The following is a 24603-nucleotide window of genomic DNA, read 5'->3' on the forward strand; positions in this document are numbered from 1 at the left end:
GAATATGCAGAACCTCGATCTACTGTGAAGTAACATTCAGCTGGGGTATCTGTCTGAACTGACTCAGCAAGACTGTGACCTGTAAACATCCTCCCCCACACCGTCTGCACCTACGTCAGACGGGTAGGCTCTCAAAACAGTAGTCTTATGGTTTGAACTGGGTCATCTATGGATCTGTTATAAATCATGCTACACAGATTAAACTCCTGGAGAAGTAGTTCACAGCGGCTAAACAGTCTAGGGGAATTAAAGACCATGAGAAACATCTTTACCAATGGATCAAGAACAGCTCAAGATAAAACGATTAGCTATATTCTAGTAACCACTGCTTGAAATGTGGTGACCTATAATGACAGGAAACTACTTTTGAGGGTAAAATAGAAAAGGGGTAAATAGATTTTTTAAAACTTGACATATTCATGCCTGGAATGCTTTGAAGTGCTAAATTAAAACAAAGCAGGGAAAATGACATTCTCTTTTCTTCTTAAATATGTTGGGAAGCCAATACTATGTTATAAATAGAGAAAACCACCCCCAGGAAAGCTGGCAAATTCAAGAAGAAAAAGAGCTATTTAGGTTCCCTCTCTTTCTGTCTGTAAGAGGAGGGTAAAGTATTTATACAGGGAAACAGATTTTTGTCTTAAAAATTACAAATACTTCAATCTGGTAGAAATTATTGGAACTATAGTCCAAGACACGTTCTGCAGGCACATTGGAGGGGCTTTAAATTCTGCCTTCAATCACTGCGGTCTTCACAAGACTGAAGGACACAATGAATAAATTGAAGGCAGCCACCTTTTAGGATCAAGTCTGCTATTTCCATCATTCTCCTGCCTGTGGAATTCCTAACCGAGAAATGTCACTCAAGCAAATAGTCATCTCCTATGGGGTGCAAGGCTCTTTACACTAAATGTTCCCAAGAACCTCAAAACAATACAGCCATTCACGGCTTAAGAGAGCACTAGGAAAAGAGCTGTCAGGGGCAAACCTTGGCTTTGGTTGCAGCTGAGGCAAGAGCAGCTGCTGCGGCTGTGGCTACATTTCCTTCAGAAATTTCATGTTCTACTTTCTTCTTCCCAATATCACTTTCTCTTTCTTTACAAGTATCAGTGAGTTCCTTGTTCTCTTCAGTCTCCTTTTCTTCTGGGGGAAAAAAAAACAAACCAGAAAGCTTTATTACCAGTGTGCCCAGTCTCAATAGGCCATCTTACTTCTCACCTCTGCCACATGATGAACTAAGACTGATGCTACAAAGAGATCTCAGTGCCTTTTGCTTCTTAAGATTTCTACTAAACCATTCCATGCATGTAAGTCTGCTTCTATTTGAGATGGATGTTCTAAATAGTATACTTTGTCTTCTCTTTATTTCTCTAAGCTCTCTGTGTAGTTCCCTTGAATATAAAGGAAAATTCAGGGGAACTAAGTCCTAAGACCATATGTTTGCTCATCAGTCAATGAAATGCTCTGGGAAACCCGAGCGTCTGGAGAAAATCAGAAGCTGAGACCAGAGTACTTCTGCAAGTCTTTCAAGTCAGGCAGGATGGGACACACCAGCAATGGACTGGAAATAAAATGGCAGGTGTGTGTGGTGATTTCAGTCACAGCTGAACAACTTGTTTGTCTATATATCACTGAAAACAATGTAGCCACTAGCATCAGCACTGGTACCTAAGTGCAAAATAAAACTCAAATGCATATTTACTGTTATGTTAAGAAACACATAATAAATGAGGGAATATTTCTACACAATTTAACTGCCTACATTTCTCCAGTGCTTTTACTGGTTTACATAATAAAGTCCAAAGAGTTTCCTCAAATTACCTGATTTGGTATCTTCACTAACTTCACTATCCTGTTCTTTCTCACTATTTTTTTCATTTTCTCCATCTTGAGCTTTATCACCTTCATCCATTTCATTCTCCCCTTTGTTTTCTGCCTGAAAGGGTTACAAAAGAAGAGGACAGAGAATGAGAAAAAAAATTATCCTTTTACAAGTGATATTATCTTAGAATAACAAAAGGTTCCACTATTTTTGGTAAGAAATGGACTAGGTTCAGAAAGGTCTTGGAGAGAAAAACTGGAAAAGAAATAAATAAATTCAGAGAAATACCTTTCACTACTCTCAACTCCTGAGTGCTCACGAGACTTTAAGTCTCCAAAGCACAAATTCCCCACCCTCTCTGCTATAAGGCTAGGGATACAGTGTCCAAAGGAATGTCAGTGGGACTCATTTTCATTATTTACTGGTTAAATACTAGATAACTAAACAAACAAACAAATAAATAAATGGTTAGCTGGCTAGAAGGACTAAGAGCATTTAAAATGCACAGTACTGTTTAAACAAGGTCCTACTGTATAGCACAGAGAACTATATTCAGCAAAGAACTACAGAAACTATAGAAAACTATATAGAACTATACAAAACTATATAGAAACTATAGAACTATAGAAACTATATTCAGCAAAGAACAAAGAACTATATTCAGCAAAAACTTAAACCAGCAAAGCCCAAATGGCTGATAGAATCACTTATAGTCCTCTGAGAGGGACCCAAAAGATCAAAATAAACCCAAACTGTTATGCTGAGAAAGGTAGTGCTCTCTGGCTTGCCTGTTGTGAGAGAATTCAGACAGACTGATTTTTTACCTTTTCAGGCTGCTGACCATCAGTATCTGTTTCCATTTTTTCCTCTTCAGCTCCTTCTACAAGCAAAGCAATAAAAACAAGTAGTAGTACAATGTGGGGGAAAAGTAAAAGCTATTATAAAGCTGTGAAAGTGTCTGAAATACCACTACACACAGTAATACGGACAAATCTCACAACCATAAGGTTGACATAAAATAACACATACTTTATGATTGTACTAATTTAAAGTTCAAAAATAGATGAATGTAATCCGCAGTGTTAGAAATCAGGACAGTGGTTAACCAGGAAAGGGGTGGGTTCAAGAGTGGCTTTGGGTGCTGGTAATGATCTGTTTCTTGATCTTGGGGCCGCCTACATGACTGTGTTTAATTTGTGAAAATGCACTGAACTGCCCACTGAGGTTTTCATTTTTCTGTATGCATAAAAATTAAAGTTCAAAAACACCTTTTAAGTAAAAAAAGGCAAAAATAAAAATAATTTATTTTTAAAGATACTTAACAAGTTATATATTTTGAGTCAGTCAGATACTAGAGAAACAGTGCAGAGCTAGAGATTCACTGAACCTCAAGAGCATCACACTCTGGCTGGGGAGGACATAAGCCAACAAGCCCACTGTGTTTGCGTACAGATGAGACGCTGTGGGAAGCACAGAGGGTATGGCTATCTCAGTCAGGGAAGGATAATTGCGTGAGAATTTTTGAGGCAGACATGGCTGGGGGGTGGGGGGCGGGGGCAGTGGTAGTACTTGTATAGAGAAGGACATTTCAAGGAAAGGAGGCAAAAAACTCAAGGGAGTAGGGGAAATTTAAGTTGTGGTGAGACTAGAAAAGAGACAGAGATCAAAAAGAGGGAGATAATGCCGACAGGGGCTGTATAATGAAGAGAACTGAATGTTGTGCTAAGGAGGCCTTAAATACATCCTGTAGATAAAAAGTTAACAAAGACTTAAAAACAAAAACATGATACAATCAGATAAATACTTCTGGTTTTAGAACTTTATACATAAACAAATGTTTCAAACATAATGAGGGTTTGCTGTGGTTTTAAATAAAAACATTCAAATATCCTATAGCTTAAATTTTTATATTGTCCTCATAAATTATAAGGCTAATAGCATTTATACTCAATGAGAATATTTAAACATATTAAACAATGATGTTTAAAACTAACAGTGTTAAAGTTACTAAATAGAAAAATCTCTATTTTTCCAATTCTTAAGAATATAATAGGATCTTCTTGCTTCCAGAATTACGGCTGAATAGGAGCTCCAAAGGACATGATATTTTAAGACATCATGAATCTCATATCAGGTAGAAGAGCTTTTAAAGATCACCACCTTCCCCAAAATGCCCAAGGCCTACAGAACCAGAAGTGGGACCAGAGTGTGGAAGTAGTGGGACCAGGTTCTGATTATTTGGGAATTTGAAAGGGAATGGTTGCCTAGACATATTTGCTTCTAATACCTCACCATCAGGAAGTTGAGCCCATGGACTAGCCAGCTGCAGGGCAGGAAAGGAAGACTAGGATTCCTGCACAGAGAGCCAGCCACAAGGATGGCCAATGTGATCTCAAGCCAGTGGCAACCCCTGGCTACCTGAAAAAGCAGCAGAAGCATCCTCTGCAGACAGTTTTTCCAATTCCAATTTTAGCCAAAAAGACATCAGAGTAATAATCTCAACAAAGAGCAAACATCAAGAAAGAAAGCCACTAAGACTGAACAGAAACATTAATCAACAGATTCAGAACCTGAGGACCGCCAATATGAGATCTGTCAGACTCTCAATCTAGTGTAGCCATGGATGTAATATGTAGAGAATCATAAAGATCTCCCATCAACATGAGAGTATTACAGATGATCAGAAATTTAAAAAAACAAAACCCCAAAAGATAAAAATATTTCCTAGAAATGAAGTCAGGGTAAACAGATTAAACCAGGTGAAGAGAGAATTACAAAACTGTAAAACATATCTAAAGAAATGATCCATATATAGAACGGGACAATGGGGAATATGGAAACATGGAAAAAGATATGCCAGGCAAAACCGAACCCAAGGAATGGCGGTAGCCTTTTTGTGGTACTGTAAGTCAATAAAGGCATTAAGAATAGAGTATTATTAGAAGTAGACGGTAAAACATAATGATGAAAAAGGTTTAATTCACCAAAAAATTGTTAATTTTTTATACTTTTAGGAACCTAATCAGAGTGTCAAACTATATAAAGCAAAAACTGACCGAATGGCAAAATGAAAATGTACATCATAGTAGGGAATGTGAACAGACTTGTCTCAATTTAAGACATACAGTGGATGGTTCTAACATATACATGTAGAATTCTACACCTAACGATTAGAGAATATATACACATTAATTTCAAGCTTACATGGAACATTAAAAAATACTGATCACATCTTCCAGTGCGCGCACACACACACACACACACACACACACACACAAATCAATAAAAAGTTTAATCCATTCTAAAACAAAGAAAACTGATCACATATTAAGCCATAAAGCTAGTTTTCACAAATTTCAAAAAGTCAATGGTATACAAACTAAGTTCTCTCACCACAATGCAATGAAATTAGAAGTTTAAAATATAAATTTCTCGGGCTTCCCTGGTGGCGCAGTGGTTGAGAGTCCGCCTGCCGATGCAGGGGACGCGGGTTCGCGCCCCGGTCTGGGAAGATCCCACATGCCGCGGAGCGGCTGGGCCCATGAGCCACGGCCGCTGGGCCTGCGCGTCCGGAGCCTGTGCTCCGCAACGGGAGAGGCCACAGCAGTGAGAGGCCCGCGTACCGAAAAAAAAAAAAAAAAAAAAAAAAATTTCTCTGTGCTTGGAAATGTAATTTTGAGAATCAGTAAAAATAGCACTTAGGAGGAAATGTAAATGTGAAATAAGCCTTCTTATTTTTACATTAGAAAAGAAATAAAGGTTCAAAGTCTACAAGCTGTACATCTTTTTTAAGAAAATAGAAAAGAAAAACAGAATATAGGAGGTAGGGAGAAAAAAATTACAAGAGTAAAAAAAAAAATTAAAGAAATTTTAAAAATAGAGTTTAAATATATAACAGAATCCTATATCTCTTCCGTGACAGATCAAGAAAAGAGATGAGAGGCACAAATTAATAATATTAGGAATGGAAGAAAGGCCATAACTATTGATAAAAAAGCAAACGTCTGGGCTTCCCTGGTGGCGCAGTGGTTGAGAGTCCGCCTGCTGATGTAGGGGACACGGGTTCGTGCCCCAGTCCGGGAGGATCCCGCGTGCCGCGGAGCGGCTGGGCCCGTGAGCCATGGTCGCTGAGCCTGCGCGTCCGGAGCGAGAGGCCGCAGCGGTGAGAGGCCCGCGTACCGCAAAAAAAAAAAAAAAAAAAAAAAAAAAAGCAAAGGTCAAAAAGGAAGTTGACAACAACCTACTGAAGAGGCAAAAATATTTGCAAATTATATAAACAGCTCATACTACTCAATATAAAAAAAAATCCAATTAGAAAATGGGCAGAAAACCTGAATAAACATTTCCCAAAGAAGACACACAGATGTCCAATAGGCACACGAAAAGATGCTCAAAGTTGCTAATCATCAGAGAAATGCAAATCAAAACCCTAATGAGGTATCACCTCACACCTTTCAAAATGGCTCTCGACAAAAAGACCACAAACAACACATGCTGGCAAGGATGTGGAGAAAAGAGAACCGTAGTACACAGTTGGCGGGAATGTAAATCAGTGCAGCCATTATGGAAAAACAGTATGGAGGTTCCTCAAAAAACTAAAAATAAAACTTCCATATGATCTAGCAGTTCCACTCCTGGGTATATATTCAAAGAAATGAAGACACTAATTCAAAAAGATATAAACAACCCAATGTTTGTAGCAGCAGTTACTTAACAGTGGCCAAGATATGGACACAACCTAAGTATACACCAAAGGATGAATGGATAAAGAAGATGTGGAATACACACACACACACACACACACACACACACAGAGGAATATTACTCAGCCATAAAAAACAATGAAATTTTGCCACGTGCAACAACATGGATGGACTTGGAGGGTACTATGCTTAGTGAAATAAATCAGACAGAGAAAGACAACTACTCTATGTTATCACTTATATGAGGAATATAAAAAATAAAACAAACTAACAAAACAGAAAGACTCACAGATATAGAGAATAAATTAGTGGTTACCAGTGAGGAGAGGGAAGGGGAGAGCGGCAAGACAAGGGTAGGGGATTAAGAGGTACAAACTATTAGGTATAAAATAAATAAGCAACAAGGACATATTTTATAGTACAGGGAATACAGCCAATATTTTATAATAAATGTAGTGTAAGCTATAAAAATATTGAATCACTATGTTGTACATCTGAAACTAATATAATATTGTAAATCAACTATATTTAATAAAAAAGTGTAAGTGACAAACTTCTGAAAAACTTTAGGCCAAATAAAATAGAAAAATTAGATTAAATGAACAAATTATTAGAAAATTTATTTACTAAACAGATTTGGGAAGAAAAAGAAGTATACTAACAGAAAAACTGAAATAGTTTTAAAAAAACAAAAACACCACAGGTTCAGATGTTTTTACTGGGGAATTCTATTTTTTTAAAAAATAAATTTAGTTATTTATTTTTGGCTGCATTGGGTCTTCGTTGCTGCGCGCAGCTTTCTCTAGTTACAGTGAGCAGGGGCTACTCTTCGTTGCTGTGCACGGGCTCTAGGCGTGCGGGCTTCAGCAGTTGTGGCTCACAGGCTCTAGAGCACAGGCTCAGTAGTTGTGGCTCACGGGCTTAGTTACTCCGCGGCATGTGGGATCTTCCTGGACCAGGGCTCAAACCCATGTTCCCTGCGTTGGCAGGCAGGTTCTTAACCACTGTGCCACCAGGGAAGCCCTCTACCAAACTTTTAGGGAAAAGATGATTATAATCTTCATAAACTTTTCCAGAGAACAGAGAAAAGGGAATACCTTCTAACTCATTCTATGAGGTCAGTATAACCTTGATTCACAAATCAGATACGGACAACAGATAAGGAATATTAGAGGACACTAGACTAAATCTCATTCATAATCACAAATGAAAAACTCCTAAACAAAATATCTAAAGACAGAAAACAGTAGTATATAAAAAAGGCAATACATTATGACAAAATAATATGACAGTAACAGAAGAGTGATATAACATTAATATGTCTATCAACTTATTTGCTCACACACATAAAAAGTAATAAAACTCAGTATCTTTCATGACAAGCTAGCTTTCATTACAAGGGCTAAAAGGAAAGTTCCTGTGCCCTCCAAAGATTGTTACTGATAATCCTACAATAAATGTCATTCTTCATGGAGAGATGCCTGTAGTATCCCCTTTAAAATCAAGAGCAAGACATGGATACCAGTATTACTACTTTCCTTTGATACTGCCACAGAAGTCTTGGTCTAGGTAGTCAATAAAGAAAAAGAAATTAAAAGAGGACTGGAAAGGAAAGAAGAAAATACTTATGATTTGCAGAGAATAAAACTATATACCTAGAAGAATCTGCAGAAAAGTTATTAGAAATAATGACAGCGTTACAAGGCAGTTACCTATAAAATTAACATGCAAAATCAACTGCGTTTCGATATGCTAACAAAAATCAATTCTAGATAAAGACACATTAAAAAAAAACTTGAATCATCTCCTAATCACAACACAAAAAGTGCCAACCATAAAACAGAAGACAAAACTCTATTAAAATCAAGGACGACTTTTCATTGAGATGACAAAAAGAACAAGTAATAAGAGAAAACACATGCAGCACAGCAACTAGAAGACTAGTACGTCAGATTTATAAAGAAAAAAAATAAATACTATAGAAAAGTAAGTAAAAGACAAGAACAGTTATTTTACAGAATGACATATGACCAGTAAATTTAAGATACTCAAATTAGTTGTAAGAGAAATGTAATTTAAAACTATAAAAGAACATCATTTTACACCTGCTACATCAGCAGAGTCTAACACTAGGAAGGTGTTGGATCAAGTGTTACTGGTGAACTTTGGGAAAAAATTTGGAGTTTCCTAAAACAGTGCTGCTCATGTTCAAGGTTCAACGTTCCAAAGTGTTCAATGCTCTTTTCTCCTTTCCTTTATTAATAAATTTACTTCATGAAAAATTGACAACCGAATTAAAGAGAGCTTAGTGATGCATATTTCTTAACTCAGTGTGGCAACTGGTCCACACTTCAAGTAGCACTGCATCTAAGCAAAACCCTATATGTGTACACTGTGAGGCATGTACAAGATTGTATGTACATGCATGTTTGAAACAGAAAAACAGGAAACAACCCAAACTGTCTGTTCAACAATAAGAGAAGGGATAATTAAAATGAGTTATAATCACATACCAGAATATCTTACAGCAGTGGAAATAAATTAACTATGGTTACATGGATAATGCAACTTCACAAAAAAATACTGAAAATATAATACTGAGTTAAAAATAAAAGTTTTAGAAGTATAAATCTATCATACTTTCTAAAGCTTAAAAACAAACAAAATTATAACCAACATATATTAAGTACATCTTTGTGATTAAAAATTGCTTATGGGCTTCCCTGGTGGCACAGTGGTTAAGAATCCACCTGCCAATGCAGGGGACACGGGTTCGAGCCCTGGTCCAGGAAGATCCCACATGCCGCAGAGCAACTAAGCCCGCGCACCACAGCTACTTAGCCTGCGTTCTAAAGCCTGCGAGCCACAACTACTGAGCCCACGAACCACAACTACTGAGCCCGTGAGCCACAACTACTGAGCCCACATGCCACAACTACTGAGTCCACGTGCCACAACTACTGAGCTCATGTGCCTAGAGCCCGTGCTCCGCAACAAGAGAAGCCACCGCAATGAGAAGCCCGCGCACTGCAACGAAGAGTAGCCCCTGCTCGCAGCAACTAGAGAAAGCCCGCACGCAGCAACAAAGACCCAACACAGCCAAAAAATAAATAAATAAAATAAATATTTTTTAAAAATTGCTTAAAACATAGTTGAACAATATTAAAAAATTCAGGATTCTTAGGGCTGGGAGTGGGAAGGTACAAAGATGAGGTAAGAGGGAAACAGAGAGAAATTACTGGTAATATTCTAATTAGTTCAGATGAAATATGTAACATGCCTTAAGACACATTAAAATATAACAATAAAATGACTTGAACAAAAAACCCAAATGCAGATGGAGTTTTTTTAAGCCCCCAAACCTCACAAGTTATTCTTTTTTTTTGAGAATCATACAGCAATCATAAATCATTGCTTTACAATGGTGTGTTAGTTTCTGCTTTATAACAAAGTGAATCAGCTATACATATACATATATCCCCATATCTCCTCCCTCCCACCCTCCCTATCCCACCCCTCTAAGTGGTCACAAAGCACTGAGCTGATCTCCCCTCACAAGTTACTCTTAATTGAATGTGCATTAGGCCACCTTTGCTGAGTCAACAATTACACACTGAATAAGTATTATGTGGGAGAAATGCAGTATTTTTTTTAATAAAAATAATCTACATTTGAAATAACTAACCACAATCTACAGCTCTGCATTCTAAAAAGATAACACTCTCTATTGTAAGGCAAGCCAAATTTGATATCAACTCTTTAATTAGCTATGATTCCAAGATGAAGAGTTACATAATATTAATATCTATTCATATAATGATGGTGCAGTTAGAGACAGACCCTCTGTAAGGGGGAAAATCTCAGACTTTTAAGGAGATGTCTATTAACAGTTTAATTATGAGTTGTGTATTTCTCAAGATGCTACATGGAAGGGTATGTAAAGTGTCTTCTATCAACATTTTTTTAAAGCTGCTATCAGACATATTCTTGGGGAGAGACAGAGAGAGAAAGAGAGGGAGGGAAGGAGAGAGGGCGTGCGCACGCGTGATTGTCTTTGGTGTGAATTCTGATTAGAACTGTAAACCCTGAAGAGGTTGCAGCCGCTCACATATCCCTTAATGTCATATTTTTTTAATATTTATTTATTATTTATATGGTTGCACCGGGTCTTAGTTGCGGCAGGTGGGCTCCTTAACTGTGGCATACGGCATCTAGTTCCCTGACCATGGATCGAACCCGGGACCCCTGCAATGGGAGCGTGGAGTCTTAACCACTGTGCCACCAGGGAAGTCCCCTCCCTTAATGTCACCTTGTTGGTGCCAATAAATGAAATTCACAACTTAAATAAGAAACACATAACATAAACTAGTGAGCCACATGCCAAAGACAAAAAGAAAGAGAAAGCAAAACAAAAAGAAATCCTCTTACCACGTAATTAATGCCTTGTCAGCCAGGGGAAAATACCAACATCACAGTTTACAATTAGCTCTTTAGGCTGTAGAACGGGTTGGTAAACATTTTCTGTAAAGGGTGAGATAGTAACTCTTTTCAGCTTTGCAGGCCCCACAGTCCTAGTTGCATCTACTCAACTCTGCCATAGTAGCACAAAATCAGCCACAAAAGCCGCTTGGAAATGAATGGGTGTGGCTGTGTTCCAATAAAACTTCATGAAAAAAAAAAAAAACTTCATGGACACTGAAATCTAAATGTTATATATTTCTGCATTTCACAAAATACTATTCTTTTGGTTTTATCCAAACATTTAAAAATGTAAAATCCATTCTCATATATTGTGGGCTAAATAAAAATAGTCGGCAACTTGGATTTGGCCCAAGAACCAAAATTTGCTAACCCCTGCTCTAGAAAAATAGGATGAGTTCGGGATACAGACTAAGTACGAATCCTGTCCCCACAATTTACCAGCTCAAGTGACCCTGGGCAAGCTCCTTAGTTGACAGCGGCTTCAGTTTGCTTATGTACAAAAGGAGAATAATTATTATTTCCTTCACAAGGGTAGTGCTAAGGATTAAATTAATTATTTCATGTAAAATGCAATAACTGTCTGGCTCATAGTGAGTGCTCAATGACAATTATTAATATTATCAGAAAGTTCAGTTGGCTGGACCCAGGCCCTATCTCTCTATTAACATGAGCGCTTTTCGTGGCCTTTGGCACTGCTTCAGGGAAAACAAAGGGCTCTCATTCTTCCCTGGACTGTCAAAGATCCTTCCCAATCCGGTTTGTTATCTGACTTACCCTCCCTATGTGATCTTTTCTGTAAAGGACCAGTTAGTTTTATAAAATGACCTGCCCATGCCCCATTCTCTTAAAATGTTACTAATGGGTCAGCGATACCTGACCAATCTGATCGACAAGGGGTCAGCAAACGATGGCTGCTTTTGTAAATAAAATTTTATCACAACACAGCCGAGCTCATTTATTTAAGTATCGTCTATGGATGCTTTTGCACCACAAAGGCAGAACTGAGTAGCTGTGACAGAGGCCGTGTGGTCTGCAAAAGCCTAAAGTTTTTACCATTTGGCCCTTTATAGAAATAGTTTGCTAACCTCTGTGATAGAAAATTCATGCTAATATGATAGTCCTGCTTATGAACAAAGATACTCTGGAGATACTGTCGGACTCTCAAGGTCTCAACTTTAATGTTGGAAATTGAGGGACACTGGTGGTGAGACACGAAGGTGGCCTCATACGATCCCTGCCTCAAGGTTTTCATGTCCTTGTATGAACCCCTTCTCTTGAGTGTGAGTAGCATCTGTGATTTGTTTCTAGCCACAACAGAATACAGCAAAGGTGACAGGATGTTAGTTTATATAAGACCCTGTGCTGTTACTTGCTCTGGAGACTCTCCTTGCTGGCTTGATGAAGTAAGCTGCCATGCTGGGGGAGCCTAAATGGCAAAGAACCCTGGGTGGCCCTAGGAGCTGAGGGAAACTTCCAGCTGACAGCCAGCAAGAAATTGAGGCTTTCCGTTCTACAACTGGAAGTAAATGAATTCTGAGAACAGGAGTGACCTTGGAGGTGGATTCTTCAACAGATGAGAATGTAGTCCAGCCACCTTGATTGTAGCCTTTTGAGATCCTAAGCAGAGGACAAGTTAGGCTGTGCATAGACTTCTGACTCACAGAAACTATGAGATAATAAATATATCTTGTTTTAAGCCACTAATTTTGTGGTAATTTGTTATGCAGCAATAGATAACTACTATACCTCCTAAACTTTTGAATGAACCTCAACCAAGGGTGAGAAGCAAATTATCTAGCATCCATGATAACAATGTCTTCAGAGACTACAAATAGAAAATGGTCTCATCCACCAGACTGGTTGGTTTCTAGTCACCACCCCTTTCTCCTAGCTTCTGCAATGCAGTGTGCTTTTCAGTCTAGTAATAATATGGTTACCAAAACCAAAATGAGGAGCGAGAGAGAGAAACCATTCCCTAAAGAGTTGAGGGAACTGGAAAAGTTAGCTTTGAGGAGAGAATTAAATGCTTGCAAAATACCTGCCTTTAATAAAGTATGTTATGAATAAGTAATGATGCTTTTTAGAAAGAATTATGATTATTTGGTGAGAATACTCTCCATTTCCTACACATCATCTGTAAACTGCCAGCAGTTACTTCCTAAAACAGACAGAACCACGTTACTTCTACTCTCTGGAATCTTCTCAAAGTCTACAAGGTAAAAGCCCTTCAAAATCAGCTGCAAACCTACAAAGCTGCCCTTGGCCACAGTACCTGCTCCCCACAGACTTCTTTGTACTATTTTCAGAATATGCCACCTATGTTCATTCCTTCTTCCTTTTTCATTATTGTTTAAAAGGTCATGTCCTTGGTGCAGCCTTCCCTAACTGACCCAAGCATAAATAATCGTGTTTCCTCCACATATGCCTCTACCTATAGCTGTATTTCTTTTTTATAATGATATCCCCTCCCCCACCATAAATATTCTTCAAGGACAGGGTGATTATTTAATTCAGTGATTCACAAAGTGTGGTCTAGGTACCCTGAGGGTTCCCAAGGTCAAAACTATTTTCATAGCAACACAAAGATACTTGCCTTTTCACTCTCATCTCGCACAAGTGTGGCGTATGGCTTTCCAGAGGCTGCATGATGAAGTCAGCTATAGAAACGTGCACCTATGTATTATTTTTTAAAAGTTTCCCAGTACCAATTTTTTAACTTTTTAAAAAATTATTTATTTATTTGTTTGGTTTTTTTATATTTGGCTGTGTTAGGTCTTCATTGCTGTGCACACAGGCTTTCCCTAGTTGCAGTGAGCGGGGGCTACTCTTCGTTGCAGTGCGCATGCTTCTCACTGCGGTGGCTTCTCCTGTTGCGGAGCATGGGTTCTAGGCGCGTGGGCTTCAGTAGCTGTGGCTCACAGGCTCTAGAGCGCAGCCTCAGTAGTTGTGGCACACAGGCTTGGCTCCTTCGCGGCATGTGGGATCTTCCCGGGCCAGGGATGGAACCCATGTGCCCTGCACTGGCAGGCAGATTCTTAACCAGTGTGCCACCTGGGAAGCCCGCCCACTATCAATTTTTAATATAGTAAATGTCAACAGATATAATCCAAATAAACTGAAGAAGCATTTTGGGTTCCTTAATATTTTTAAAAAGTCAAAGAAGTCCTGAGACCAAAACATTTTAGAAATGTGAGTCCAATAATTTTTGTCTTCCTAGGGAAGGAGGGAATGATAGGAACTCATTCAACACTTCTGGGAGACTAATCATGTCATTCACTGTATTAAAGTTCAAACGTTCCATAAAGCTGGCAATATACAGTCTAACCAGGCTCGTGAGCCTTGTATCAAACTCTCTATAACCTAGCTCCAACCTACCTCTGTAAGCTGCTCTCTTTCTACATCCTTATTTGAACTATGTATTGTGGCCAACCTGGTTAACTTCCTGCCATTTAAACAACCTTCCATTTCCATCTCTGTGCCTTTGTTCACATCGTTCTACAGAATTGGATACTGTACTTGTTCCAATCAGTGACATTCTAAACCTCTTTTTTTAACATTCAGCTCAAATCCTACTTTCTTTGTGAAGTCTTCTTTAGCCTAAAATTACAAGTCCCATTGTGTTCATTCTTACAGCACTTCCTATCTACAGTCCTCCTTGAACAATTAATACTATATACTTCATTCTATCTCCAATCCTCCAACACTGAATTATTTTTCCATGTATATGTAACTCATCACAAAAAATAGCCCCAATTATTAGAGGGTATTTCGTGTGTCTTACATAACTGCCCCACAGCAAGAGAGCTACATCAAATAACTGATATAGTTATACCTGATTTGACCCAAAAAAAAAAAAAAAAAAGTCACCAAAGGTAGACAATTGTATTACATAAGGGAAGCCAATTTCTTCCTAAAAATTCTTATCCTACCATCTAATAAATATGATTCATTAGGCAAGTCACTTCAATCCTAGCTAGTCCTTAGAGGTTAAATGTCCTATTGTGAGCTGCTCAGAAGTCTGAATTTCTATTTCAATGCTTCTTGAAATAGATCTGAAAGAGCCCTTCAAATAAAACAGTGACAAAGAGAAGAGAGAAGCCCACTCCACATGACGTAGTCAAAGATCAAATACTGATCCACTTTTTCCTGAGGTTCACTAGCCTAGCATGTTTTCACACACTGGTGTTTTAGAACTGCCAGATTTTAAAGATGTCACGGGAATCCTCAGGGTGAGAAGAATGAGGCTATTTATATGCTGTGAATAGTATCTGAGGCAAGAATTGTAACAGTCACTTCTGGGCTTTATGTTCCTAGAAAGTGACCTTTTCAACATTATTATTATCAGGATGCTCTTCTTAATCTCCTGATGGACTCCAGACTAGTTCTTAACCTTCTTGAAAACTAGGAGTAATGAGTTGGGTTCTTCTACACAGAGCTGTGACAAATTATTCAAGATACACTCCTTGGAGTCCTGTATTCGATAAGGTGTTAATCCACTCACTGATATAGAAGAATCTTCTCTGAACGTTCTATTTGTGATTCAATTTCCCTAAAAGCATAGTCAATTATAAGGAAAAAGCATCAATGAACTTAATCTTTCAAATTCCTCTAAACCAGAATTAAGATACAGACAGTAAATCTACTCAGTAGTAAAAATAAATAAATAAAATAAAACCAATAATTGAGGCTAGGAAATACAAATGGAGGGTACAATAATAAGTATCTGACAGACTCTTGACAGGTTCTTAAATATACATATACATTCCAACTCTCTGGGGGAAGGGCTGATGACCTAAAAGGGGCTGAGAGTCATTCTGTTATGATTTTTATTTAGGAAAATGTTCTTATTCTTAGGAGACACATGCTGAATTATTTAGGGGGTACAAAGAATCATGATGTCTACAACTTACTTTGAAATAATTCACCAAAATCATAATAAAATAAAAATTATTTATTAGATTCCTAGATAGGTAAAAATGGCAAAATTGAACCTAACTGGTAGGCATACAAGATTTCACTGTGCTATCCTATCAACATTTCAGTATGTTTGGCTACAAGTAAACAGGTTATCAGAAAGGCTATTTTGTTTAGTCTCCAGGTCAAATTAAAAAAAAAAATTAATGAAGCTCTTTAATAAAAGGCTTAGTGATAAAATTTTTAAAAATCTTTAATATTCAAATATATTACGTACGTTATTTGAAAAATAAATCAAATTTAACAATTCCTAGATGGGGTCTATTCTCAACCTAGTAGAATGAAACTTAAAAACATAGGTCAGACCCTGACACTCTTCTGCTCAAACCCCTCATTTGGCTCCACCTCAGAGTAAACATTAAAATGTTACAATGGCCCACAAGGCCCCTCATAATCTCCCTTGACCTCCTCTACCCTGCAATTCAGCTACCTGCCCATGATTCTCCTTGCTATTCCTCAACTATGCCAGGCAGCTCCTGTCCAGCGGCCTGTATACTGGCTGCTCCCAATGCTTGGAACCCTCTGACCTTAGATGTCTACACAGTTCCCCCTTCCTTGCCTTCCACTTACATCTTTGCTCAAATGCCACTTTCTTGGTGAGACATGCATTCCCTGACCATTTAAGACTGCAATTCCCCACACTTCACTCTTATTGACAGGTCCCTGCTCTATTTTCACCATGCCACTTACCAGCCAACACACTCTTTCTACATATTTACATTTAATTTATACATTCTAAGTTTTACATATTAGACGCCTGTCCATCTTCCACCTATAAAATATAAAGTCCACAAGGGCAGGAATTTTGGTTGGCTTTGTTTACCAGTACCCTAGCACCTAGAACACAATGAGACGCCATGATAACACAATATATTTACAGTCTTATTTATCTCTCAGTTAAAAGGGGAAAAAAAGTTTAGCTTAAAACTGATATCCCATGGGTTCGTGCCCCGGTCCGGGAAGATCCCACATGCCGACATGCCGTGGAGAGGCTGGGCCCATGAGCCATGGCCGCTGAGCCTGTGCTCCGCAATGGGAGAGGCCACAACAGTGAGAGGCCCGCGTACCGCAAAAAAAACACAAAAAACAAAAAACAACTGATATCCTGTCTAAGAATGGTTATGTGGTATGGGCTCATACACTGAATTTTGCTGTGAGTTTCTCAGCACTTAATCTTGTATAGATGAAACAGCCACAGTCACTCTTGCCTGTCTCTTTACGCAGAGCCTAGGTTTTCAGGAGGGCCGGGTCTTTTCCTATTGCATTTGTCATAGTATATAACGTAATACATACAATGGAGCTATTAGACCTTTAATGATCCTTGTTCAATGAATGAAAAATACACAAACATTCCTACATATTTTACTTCTGTCAGCATGCTACAGGGAAGAGAGGTTGAGCTTTGGGGTCAGAGACATTTAGGTTCAAATTTTACCCCATTCTTAACAAGCATGCCAATGTAACCTGCCAACACCTTAGTTTCCTTGCTTCTACTTAATAACAATGCCACTTTCTCCAAAGGGTTGTCCTGAAAAGAACCTTAAATGACGAAACAGAAAACCCCTATATAATGTGTGACAAACATGGGGATTGAGAAAGAAATGTTGGTTTCCGATGACTTCTAAGCAATGTTTAAAACTTCTCTTCATTTCTTTGGTCTTAACTTCTCTCACCTTCCCCTATAACTGAAAGCAAATAAAATCTCATAATATTTTTAGGTTAAACAAAAAAGGTCTCAAATAGCAGTATTATTTTTTCGATTCCTAGAATGGTCTCTGGTCAAACAAAAAACAATACAAACTTAGAGAAATCAGTAGATACTAATCAATGATTACAGTGTTAAAAGACGCTTAAACTAAAGAAACTCCTGGGACTTCCCTGGTGGTGCAGTGGTTAAGAATCTGCCTGCCAATGCAGGGGACATGGGTTCGAGCCCTTGTCCAGGAAGATCCCACATGCCGTGGAGCAACTAAGCTGAGCACCATTAACTATGGAGCCTGCACTCTAGAGCCTGTGAGCCACAACTACTGAGCCCACATGTTGCAACTACTGAAGCCCGCGCACCTAGAGCCCATGCTCCACAACAAGAGAAGCCACTGCAATGAGAAGCCCGCACACCGCAACAAAGAGTAGCCCCTGCTTGCCGCAACTAGAGAAAGCCCATGCACAGCAATGAAGACCCAATGCGGCCAAAGATTTAAAAAAAAAAAAAAGCAGCACCAGCATTAGAAAACAATTCATTAAAAAAAAAAGAAACTCCTTTTGATAACACTTACTTCCCTAAATAATTCCCATGAGAAGTCTCCTAATAAATGAAAAATAAGGTGTTTCAGACCTAGTGTTCACCTATCTTAACTAACTTTTATTTCACCAAATACTTCCCCCCAAATCCACAATAAAAAGTTAGATAGGCTAACGAGAGAAATCCAGTCTTGTGTTTCGTAAGGAAACTTATTTATTTTTTCCCATATTATCATTTTACCATCATTAATACATAAAAGTTACTAGTGTAACCGTAAATTAAGTATCACAATAAAAAGTATGATTAATCTACCACCCAGGCAGAATATTACCTTGATAAGGAAACCTACATCATTCTATCTCAAATCTGTGTGCTATGTAATAAGGCACTATTTTGTTATATAAAGTGTAAGTTTAAATGTAAATTTGATACTTCCTTTCTTTGAACTCTGAACTTGTAATGTGGTTCAGAAAGATAGGAGATATACTATTGACTCCCCACTACAACTTTGCTGAGCCAGTTCTACAGGGAGCACCATTTGTTGTTTCCTAATTTATTCTATTAGTCACAGCCCAATATAAATCACTTTAACTGTAATAGGCCAGCATTAGTTATAGAATTCTGTCTACAACTCATTTAGAAATATTCATATTAGCCTGGTATTTTCCTTAACCCTTATTAAATGGTAAAAGGACCCAAATTCTATTGCTGCAACTAGTGAGTATACACTGCACTTCAGAAAGGTTTACCTGATAGGCCACCTCCAGGTCCTACGAATGAAGTTTACTGTTCATGCCATTCAAAGAATCACCCTTTGTAGTCTCCAGTGCTTCCTGCAGCAGTCTGATCCAAGCTTTACAAATCATACATTCACTAATGAATCAGGAAAATCTAGCCCCACAGGACTAAGGTTGCTAGATTTTTTTTTTTTTTTTGGTCCTCTTTTAAATCCCACTCAACTAGAAATGGCCAACTTCTCAACCTGTTTCTTAACCACTAATCCTTTATGGTATCATCTACCAAAATTTTTAAAACAGATTTACATGTAAAACCATGTCCCGGATTTTGCAGAGTACAGAAACTTCTTTGAATGAAATAAGAAGGCTTTGCCAACCCTTTTCAATTCCATGACCACAGGGAACCAAAAGACCCTACAAATGAACCAAAAACACACAAAAAAAGTTGAGGAAAGTAAGACCTTTCCCAGGCATTCAATAGACCCAGGTTTTCCTGGCGTGAGCTGGGCACTGCCTCATGGTGCAGAATCAACAAAGAGCAACAGAAATGTGGCTTGGTTTGCTAATTTCAGTCTCCATCTAAAGAAAGGAAAATAAGTGAGTTTTCAAACTAAGAAATACTGTGGATACTGTAAATTACTTTTTAACTCAAAGCCTTGGTACTCTGGATTAGTAACCAATATCAAGAACAGTTAGGTCAATAATTTGTTCTGAAGACTAGAGTGAGAACTTTGATTAATCTGAAAATCTGTTTCCATTATCTGCAAAATGAAACTGCTAGATTGACACTTTCAAGAAAGTAGAGAAAACAACAGGGGTAGGCCCTATGCAAACTCATGGAAACTCTAACATTTTAGGCTAGAAGAGACCTTACTGGTACCTACTCAAACCACCTAGAATAGAGCACCAGGAGTTCAGATGGTATCATCTGTGGCATACTGGCTGACAATTTAAATTTTTACTTCATATTATCTTTATCCTATAAGAATAAATGAAAAAGACAAAATCACTGCAGCTGAAGCATAGGTTGTATAAATTTCATACAACTGATACAAAGTCATAACTATTAGGCAAGATGACAGCAATAAATCTTTAGCTTGAATTATTTTTCAGAAATTGTTTCATGATGAATGAAAAAAATTAATGAACAACGTAAGAAACGTTGGAAATACACTGATAATTATATATAAAACAGTATTTTTACTGTATTTTAGTGTGAAAATTACCCTCTTATATACGAACACTTCCTGTTTGAGAAGTCAAGTACTGTTTATGAAGCTACTTTATTAAAATTCTACTCCTCTTCAAGATCAATTAAACAAAAACAGATAGAGGTCCTTATTAGCAAAAATATCATTTGTCCAATATCACAGACTGGCATAGCTAAATGACACATTATAGAGAGTATCTAACCATCTCTTATTACAGATGAGAAAACTCAGAGGTAATGAACTCAGAGCTTTTCCATGAAAACACAGCAACCAAAAGACAGCTGGAGTGGTATGTTGACATCAGATAAAACAAACTTTTAAACAAAAAATGTTACAAGAGAAAAAGGTATTATATAATGATGAAAGGGTCAACCCATTAAAAAGATATAACAATTATAAACATACATGCAACGAACAACACAGTCTCAAAATATATGAAGCAAAACCAGACAGAATTGAAGAAAGGAACACAGTCCACCCACAATAGTTGGAGATTCCAAGACATTTCAAAAAGGATGGAACAACTAGGAAAAAAGATAAAGAAGCAGACAACTTGAACAACACTATAGACCAGCCACACCAAACATACACAGAAGACACCATTCAATGATAGCAAAATACAACATGAATATTTTCACCAGGACAGACAATATGTTAAGCAACAAAACAAGTCTTAATAAAATTTAAAAAATAGAAATCACACAAATTATCTTCTGTGAATAAAGTGGAATAAAACTAGAAATTAATAACAGAAGGAAATCTTAAAAATTCACAAATTGGTACAAGTAAACAACATGCTGTTTTATTTTTTTAAGAAACTATTTTCTATCAACCTCTCCATTTTAAGAGTTTGTGTTAGAATAGCTTAAGACCACTGAGTGGTTTAAAAAACATACTCTTAAACAACCAATGGGTCAAAGAAGAAATCACCAGGGAAACTGCAAAATATTTTGAGAAGAACGAAAACAAAAACAAAACATATGAAGACTTACGGAATGCAGCAAAAAGAGGGATATTTATATAGCTATGAAAGTCTACGTTATCTACATTAATAAGGACGAAAGATCTCAAATCAATATCCCAATTTCCAACTTAAGGCACTATTAAAAGAAGAGCAAACTTAACCAAAAGCAAGAGAAGGAAGGAAATAATAAAGATCAGAGTGATGATAAATTAAGAGAATAGAAAAACAATACAGAGAACCACTGAAATCAAAAATGGGTTCTCTGAAAAGATTAAATTGACAAGCCTTTTTCTAGACTGATGAAGGAAAAAAAAACTGGACCAAATTACTATTATCAGGAATGAAAATGGAAACACTACCAACCTCACAGAAATAAAAAGGAATATAGGGCCTTCCCTGGTAGCGCAGTGATTAAGAATCCACCCGCCAATGCAGGGGACACTGGTTCGAGCCCTGGTTCAGGAAGATCCCACATGCCGCAGAGCAACTAAGCCTGTGCGCCACAACTACTGACCCTGTGCTCTAGAGCCTGCGAGCCACAACTACTGAGCCCGCACACCACAACTACTGAAGCCTGCATGCCTAGAGCCCGTGCTCTGTAGCAAGAGAAGCCACCGCAATGAGAAGCCCGTGCACTGCAACGAAAAGTAGCCCCCGCTCACCACAACTAGAGAAAGCCCACGTGCTGCAACGAAAACCCAACACAACCAAAAATAAATAATTTTTTTAAAGGAATATAAAAGAACATTATGAACTTTTAAAAAAACAGCTTTACCAAGATATAATTCACCATATGATCAACCCATCAAAATGAGTACAATTCAATGAATTTTAGTATCTTTCCAGATATGTACAACAATCACCACAGTAAATTTCAGAACATTTTCATCACCTCAAAGGGAAACCTATACCCTTTAGCTATCATCCCCCTTTACCCCTGTTCCTCCCAACCCTAAGCAATCATTAATATACTTTCTGTCTCTATAGATTTACCTATTCAGGACATTTGATATAATTGGAATTACATACTATATTGTCCTTTTTACTGGCTTCTTTCACCTATCATAATGTTTACAAGGTTGCTCCATGATGTGGCATATGTTAACACTTCATTCCATTTTATGGTCAAATAATATTCCATTGTATACCACATTTTGCTTATCCATACAGTTGATGGATACCTGAGTTGTTTCTACTTAGTGTTTTATGATTTATTCTTGTGTGTGCGGTGAACAAATTTGATAATCTACAAATTCCTAGAAAAACACAAACTACCAAAACTGTTTCAAGAAGAAAAAGAATAGGGTTTCCCTGGTGGCGCAGTGGTTGAGAGTCCGCCTGCCGATGCAGGGGACACGGGTTCGTGCCCCGGTCTGGGAGGATCCCACGTGCCACGGAGTGGCTAGGCCCGTGAGCCATGGCCGCTGAGCCTGTGGTCCGCAACGGGAGAGGCCACAGCAGTGATAGGCCCACGTACCGCAAAAAAAAAAAAAAAAAAAGAAAAATAGACTTTCTATAGCAAGTAAACAGATTTTCTATCAGTAGTCAAAAAACATTTTAAATACAGCCACTAAACAGTATGGCGGTTCCTCAGAAAACTAAAAACAGAATTACCATATGATCCAGCAATCTCACTCCTGGGCATATATCCAGAGAAAACCGTAATTCGAAAAGACACGTGCACCCCAACGTTCATTGCATCACTATTTACAATAGCCAAGACATGAAAACAACTTAAATGTCCACTGACAGCTGAGTGGATAAAGAAGATGTGATACATATATACAATGAAATACTGCTCAGCTGTAAAAAAAAAAAAAAAAAGAAGTAATGCCGTTTGCAACAACATGGATGGACCTAGAGATTATCACACTAAGTGAAGTAAGTCAGAAAAAGACAAATACCATATGATATCACTTATAATGTGGAATCTAAAATATGAACAAATGAACTTTATCTATGAAACCAACAGATTCATGGACACAGGGAACACACCTGTGGTTGCCAAGGGGGAGGGAATTGGGGGAGGGGTGGAGTGGGAGGTTGGGGTTAGCAGGTGTAAGTTATTATATACAGAATGGATAAACAACAGGGTCCTACTGTATGGCACAGAGAACTACGTTCCATATCCTGTGATACACCATAATGGAAAATAATATTAAAAAAATAATACATGTATAATGGAATCACTTTGCTGTACAGCAGAAAATAACACAACATTGTAAATCAACTATACTTCAATTAAAAAAAACATTAAAAAAGAGCACAGGACTTGAAGGATTCACATACAAGTTCTATCAAACATTTAAAGAACAAACACCAATACTTCTTTAACTCTTCCAAAAGTTAGAACAATTTCTAAAGCATTCTTAGAAGTTAGTATTACCCTGATACCAAAACCAGACAAAGATATCACAAGAAATAAAAAGTACTAACCAATATCCCTTATGACTATAGATGCAAAAATCTTTAATATAATACTAGCAAACCTAATCTAATAGAATATTAAATGGATTAGTCACATTGATCAAGTGGGATTTATCGCAGAAATGCAAAGGTGGTTTAACAGGTGAGACTCAATTAATATGAAACACATAAATATTTACTTATGGAATAAAGTAAAAATACCACACAATCATCTCAACTGATACATTAAAAGCTGCTGATGAGAACTTCCCTGGTGGTTCACTGGTTAAGACTCTGCGCTTCCACTGCAAGGGGCACGGGTTCCATCCCTGGTCAGGGAACTAAGATTCCGCATACCGTGTGTGCAGCAAAAACAAAACAAAACAAAACAAACAAAAAAAACCCAGCAGCTGATGAAATCCAACATCCTTTCATGATAAAAACACTCAACAAGGGGCTTCCCTGGTAGCGCAGTGGTTGAGAGTCCACCTGCCGATGCAGGGGACACGGGTTCGTGCCCTGGTCCGGGAAGAGCCCACATGCCAGGGAGCGGCTAGGCCCGTGAGCCATGGCCGCTGAGCCTGCACGTCCGGAGCCTGTGCTCCGCAACGGGAGAGGCCACAACAGTGAGAGGCCCGCGTACCGCAAAAAAAAAAACCAAAAAAACACACTCAACAAAATAGAAACAGAAGGGAACTTTCGAAAGTTGATAAAAGGCGTCTATGAAAATCGAACATATAACATCATACTAACGATAAAATGCTAAAAGCTTTCTCCCTAAGATCAGAAAAACAATTTCATTTACAACATTCAAAAGAATAAAATACAAAGGAAAAGATTTAACAAAGGAAATACAAGACTAAAAACTTCAAAACATTGCTTAAAGAAATTAAAGGCCTAAAATAAATGGAATGACATCTGATGTTCATTGCTTGAAAGACTTAACACTGTTGAGATAGCAATACTCCCCAAACTGAATGCAAATAAAAAATCACAATAAGATACCACTTCACACACACACAGGCTGGGTATTTTTTTTAAAAAGGGAAGGGGAAAACAAGT

At 37.9% G+C, this 24603-nt stretch overlaps 1 protein-coding gene across 4 annotated transcripts in view; it reads right to left on the reverse strand.

Moving 5' to 3' along the window:
- Positions 1–24603, reverse strand: part of SMARCC1 (SWI/SNF related, matrix associated, actin dependent regulator of chromatin subfamily c member 1) — a 179948-nt gene that overhangs the window by 41989 nt on the left and 113356 nt on the right. For 3 of the 4 annotated variants that reach the window (XM_067754181.1, XM_067754184.1, XM_067754183.1), the window contains exons 22-24: positions 2647–2702; positions 1822–1936; positions 989–1143 (exon numbers count right to left, since the gene is read on the reverse strand). In XM_067754181.1, the coding sequence (XP_067610282.1) occupies positions 989–1143; positions 1822–1936; positions 2647–2702 (326 nt within the window). The remainder of the gene's footprint in view (positions 1–988; positions 1144–1821; positions 1937–2646; positions 2703–24603) is intronic. The other variant, XM_067754182.1, reaches the window with a different exon arrangement.

This window comes from Pseudorca crassidens, chromosome 10 (assembly GCF_039906515.1).
Source record: "Pseudorca crassidens isolate mPseCra1 chromosome 10, mPseCra1.hap1, whole genome shotgun sequence".
In the NCBI taxonomy this organism is placed as follows: Eukaryota; Metazoa; Chordata; class Mammalia; order Artiodactyla; family Delphinidae; genus Pseudorca; species Pseudorca crassidens.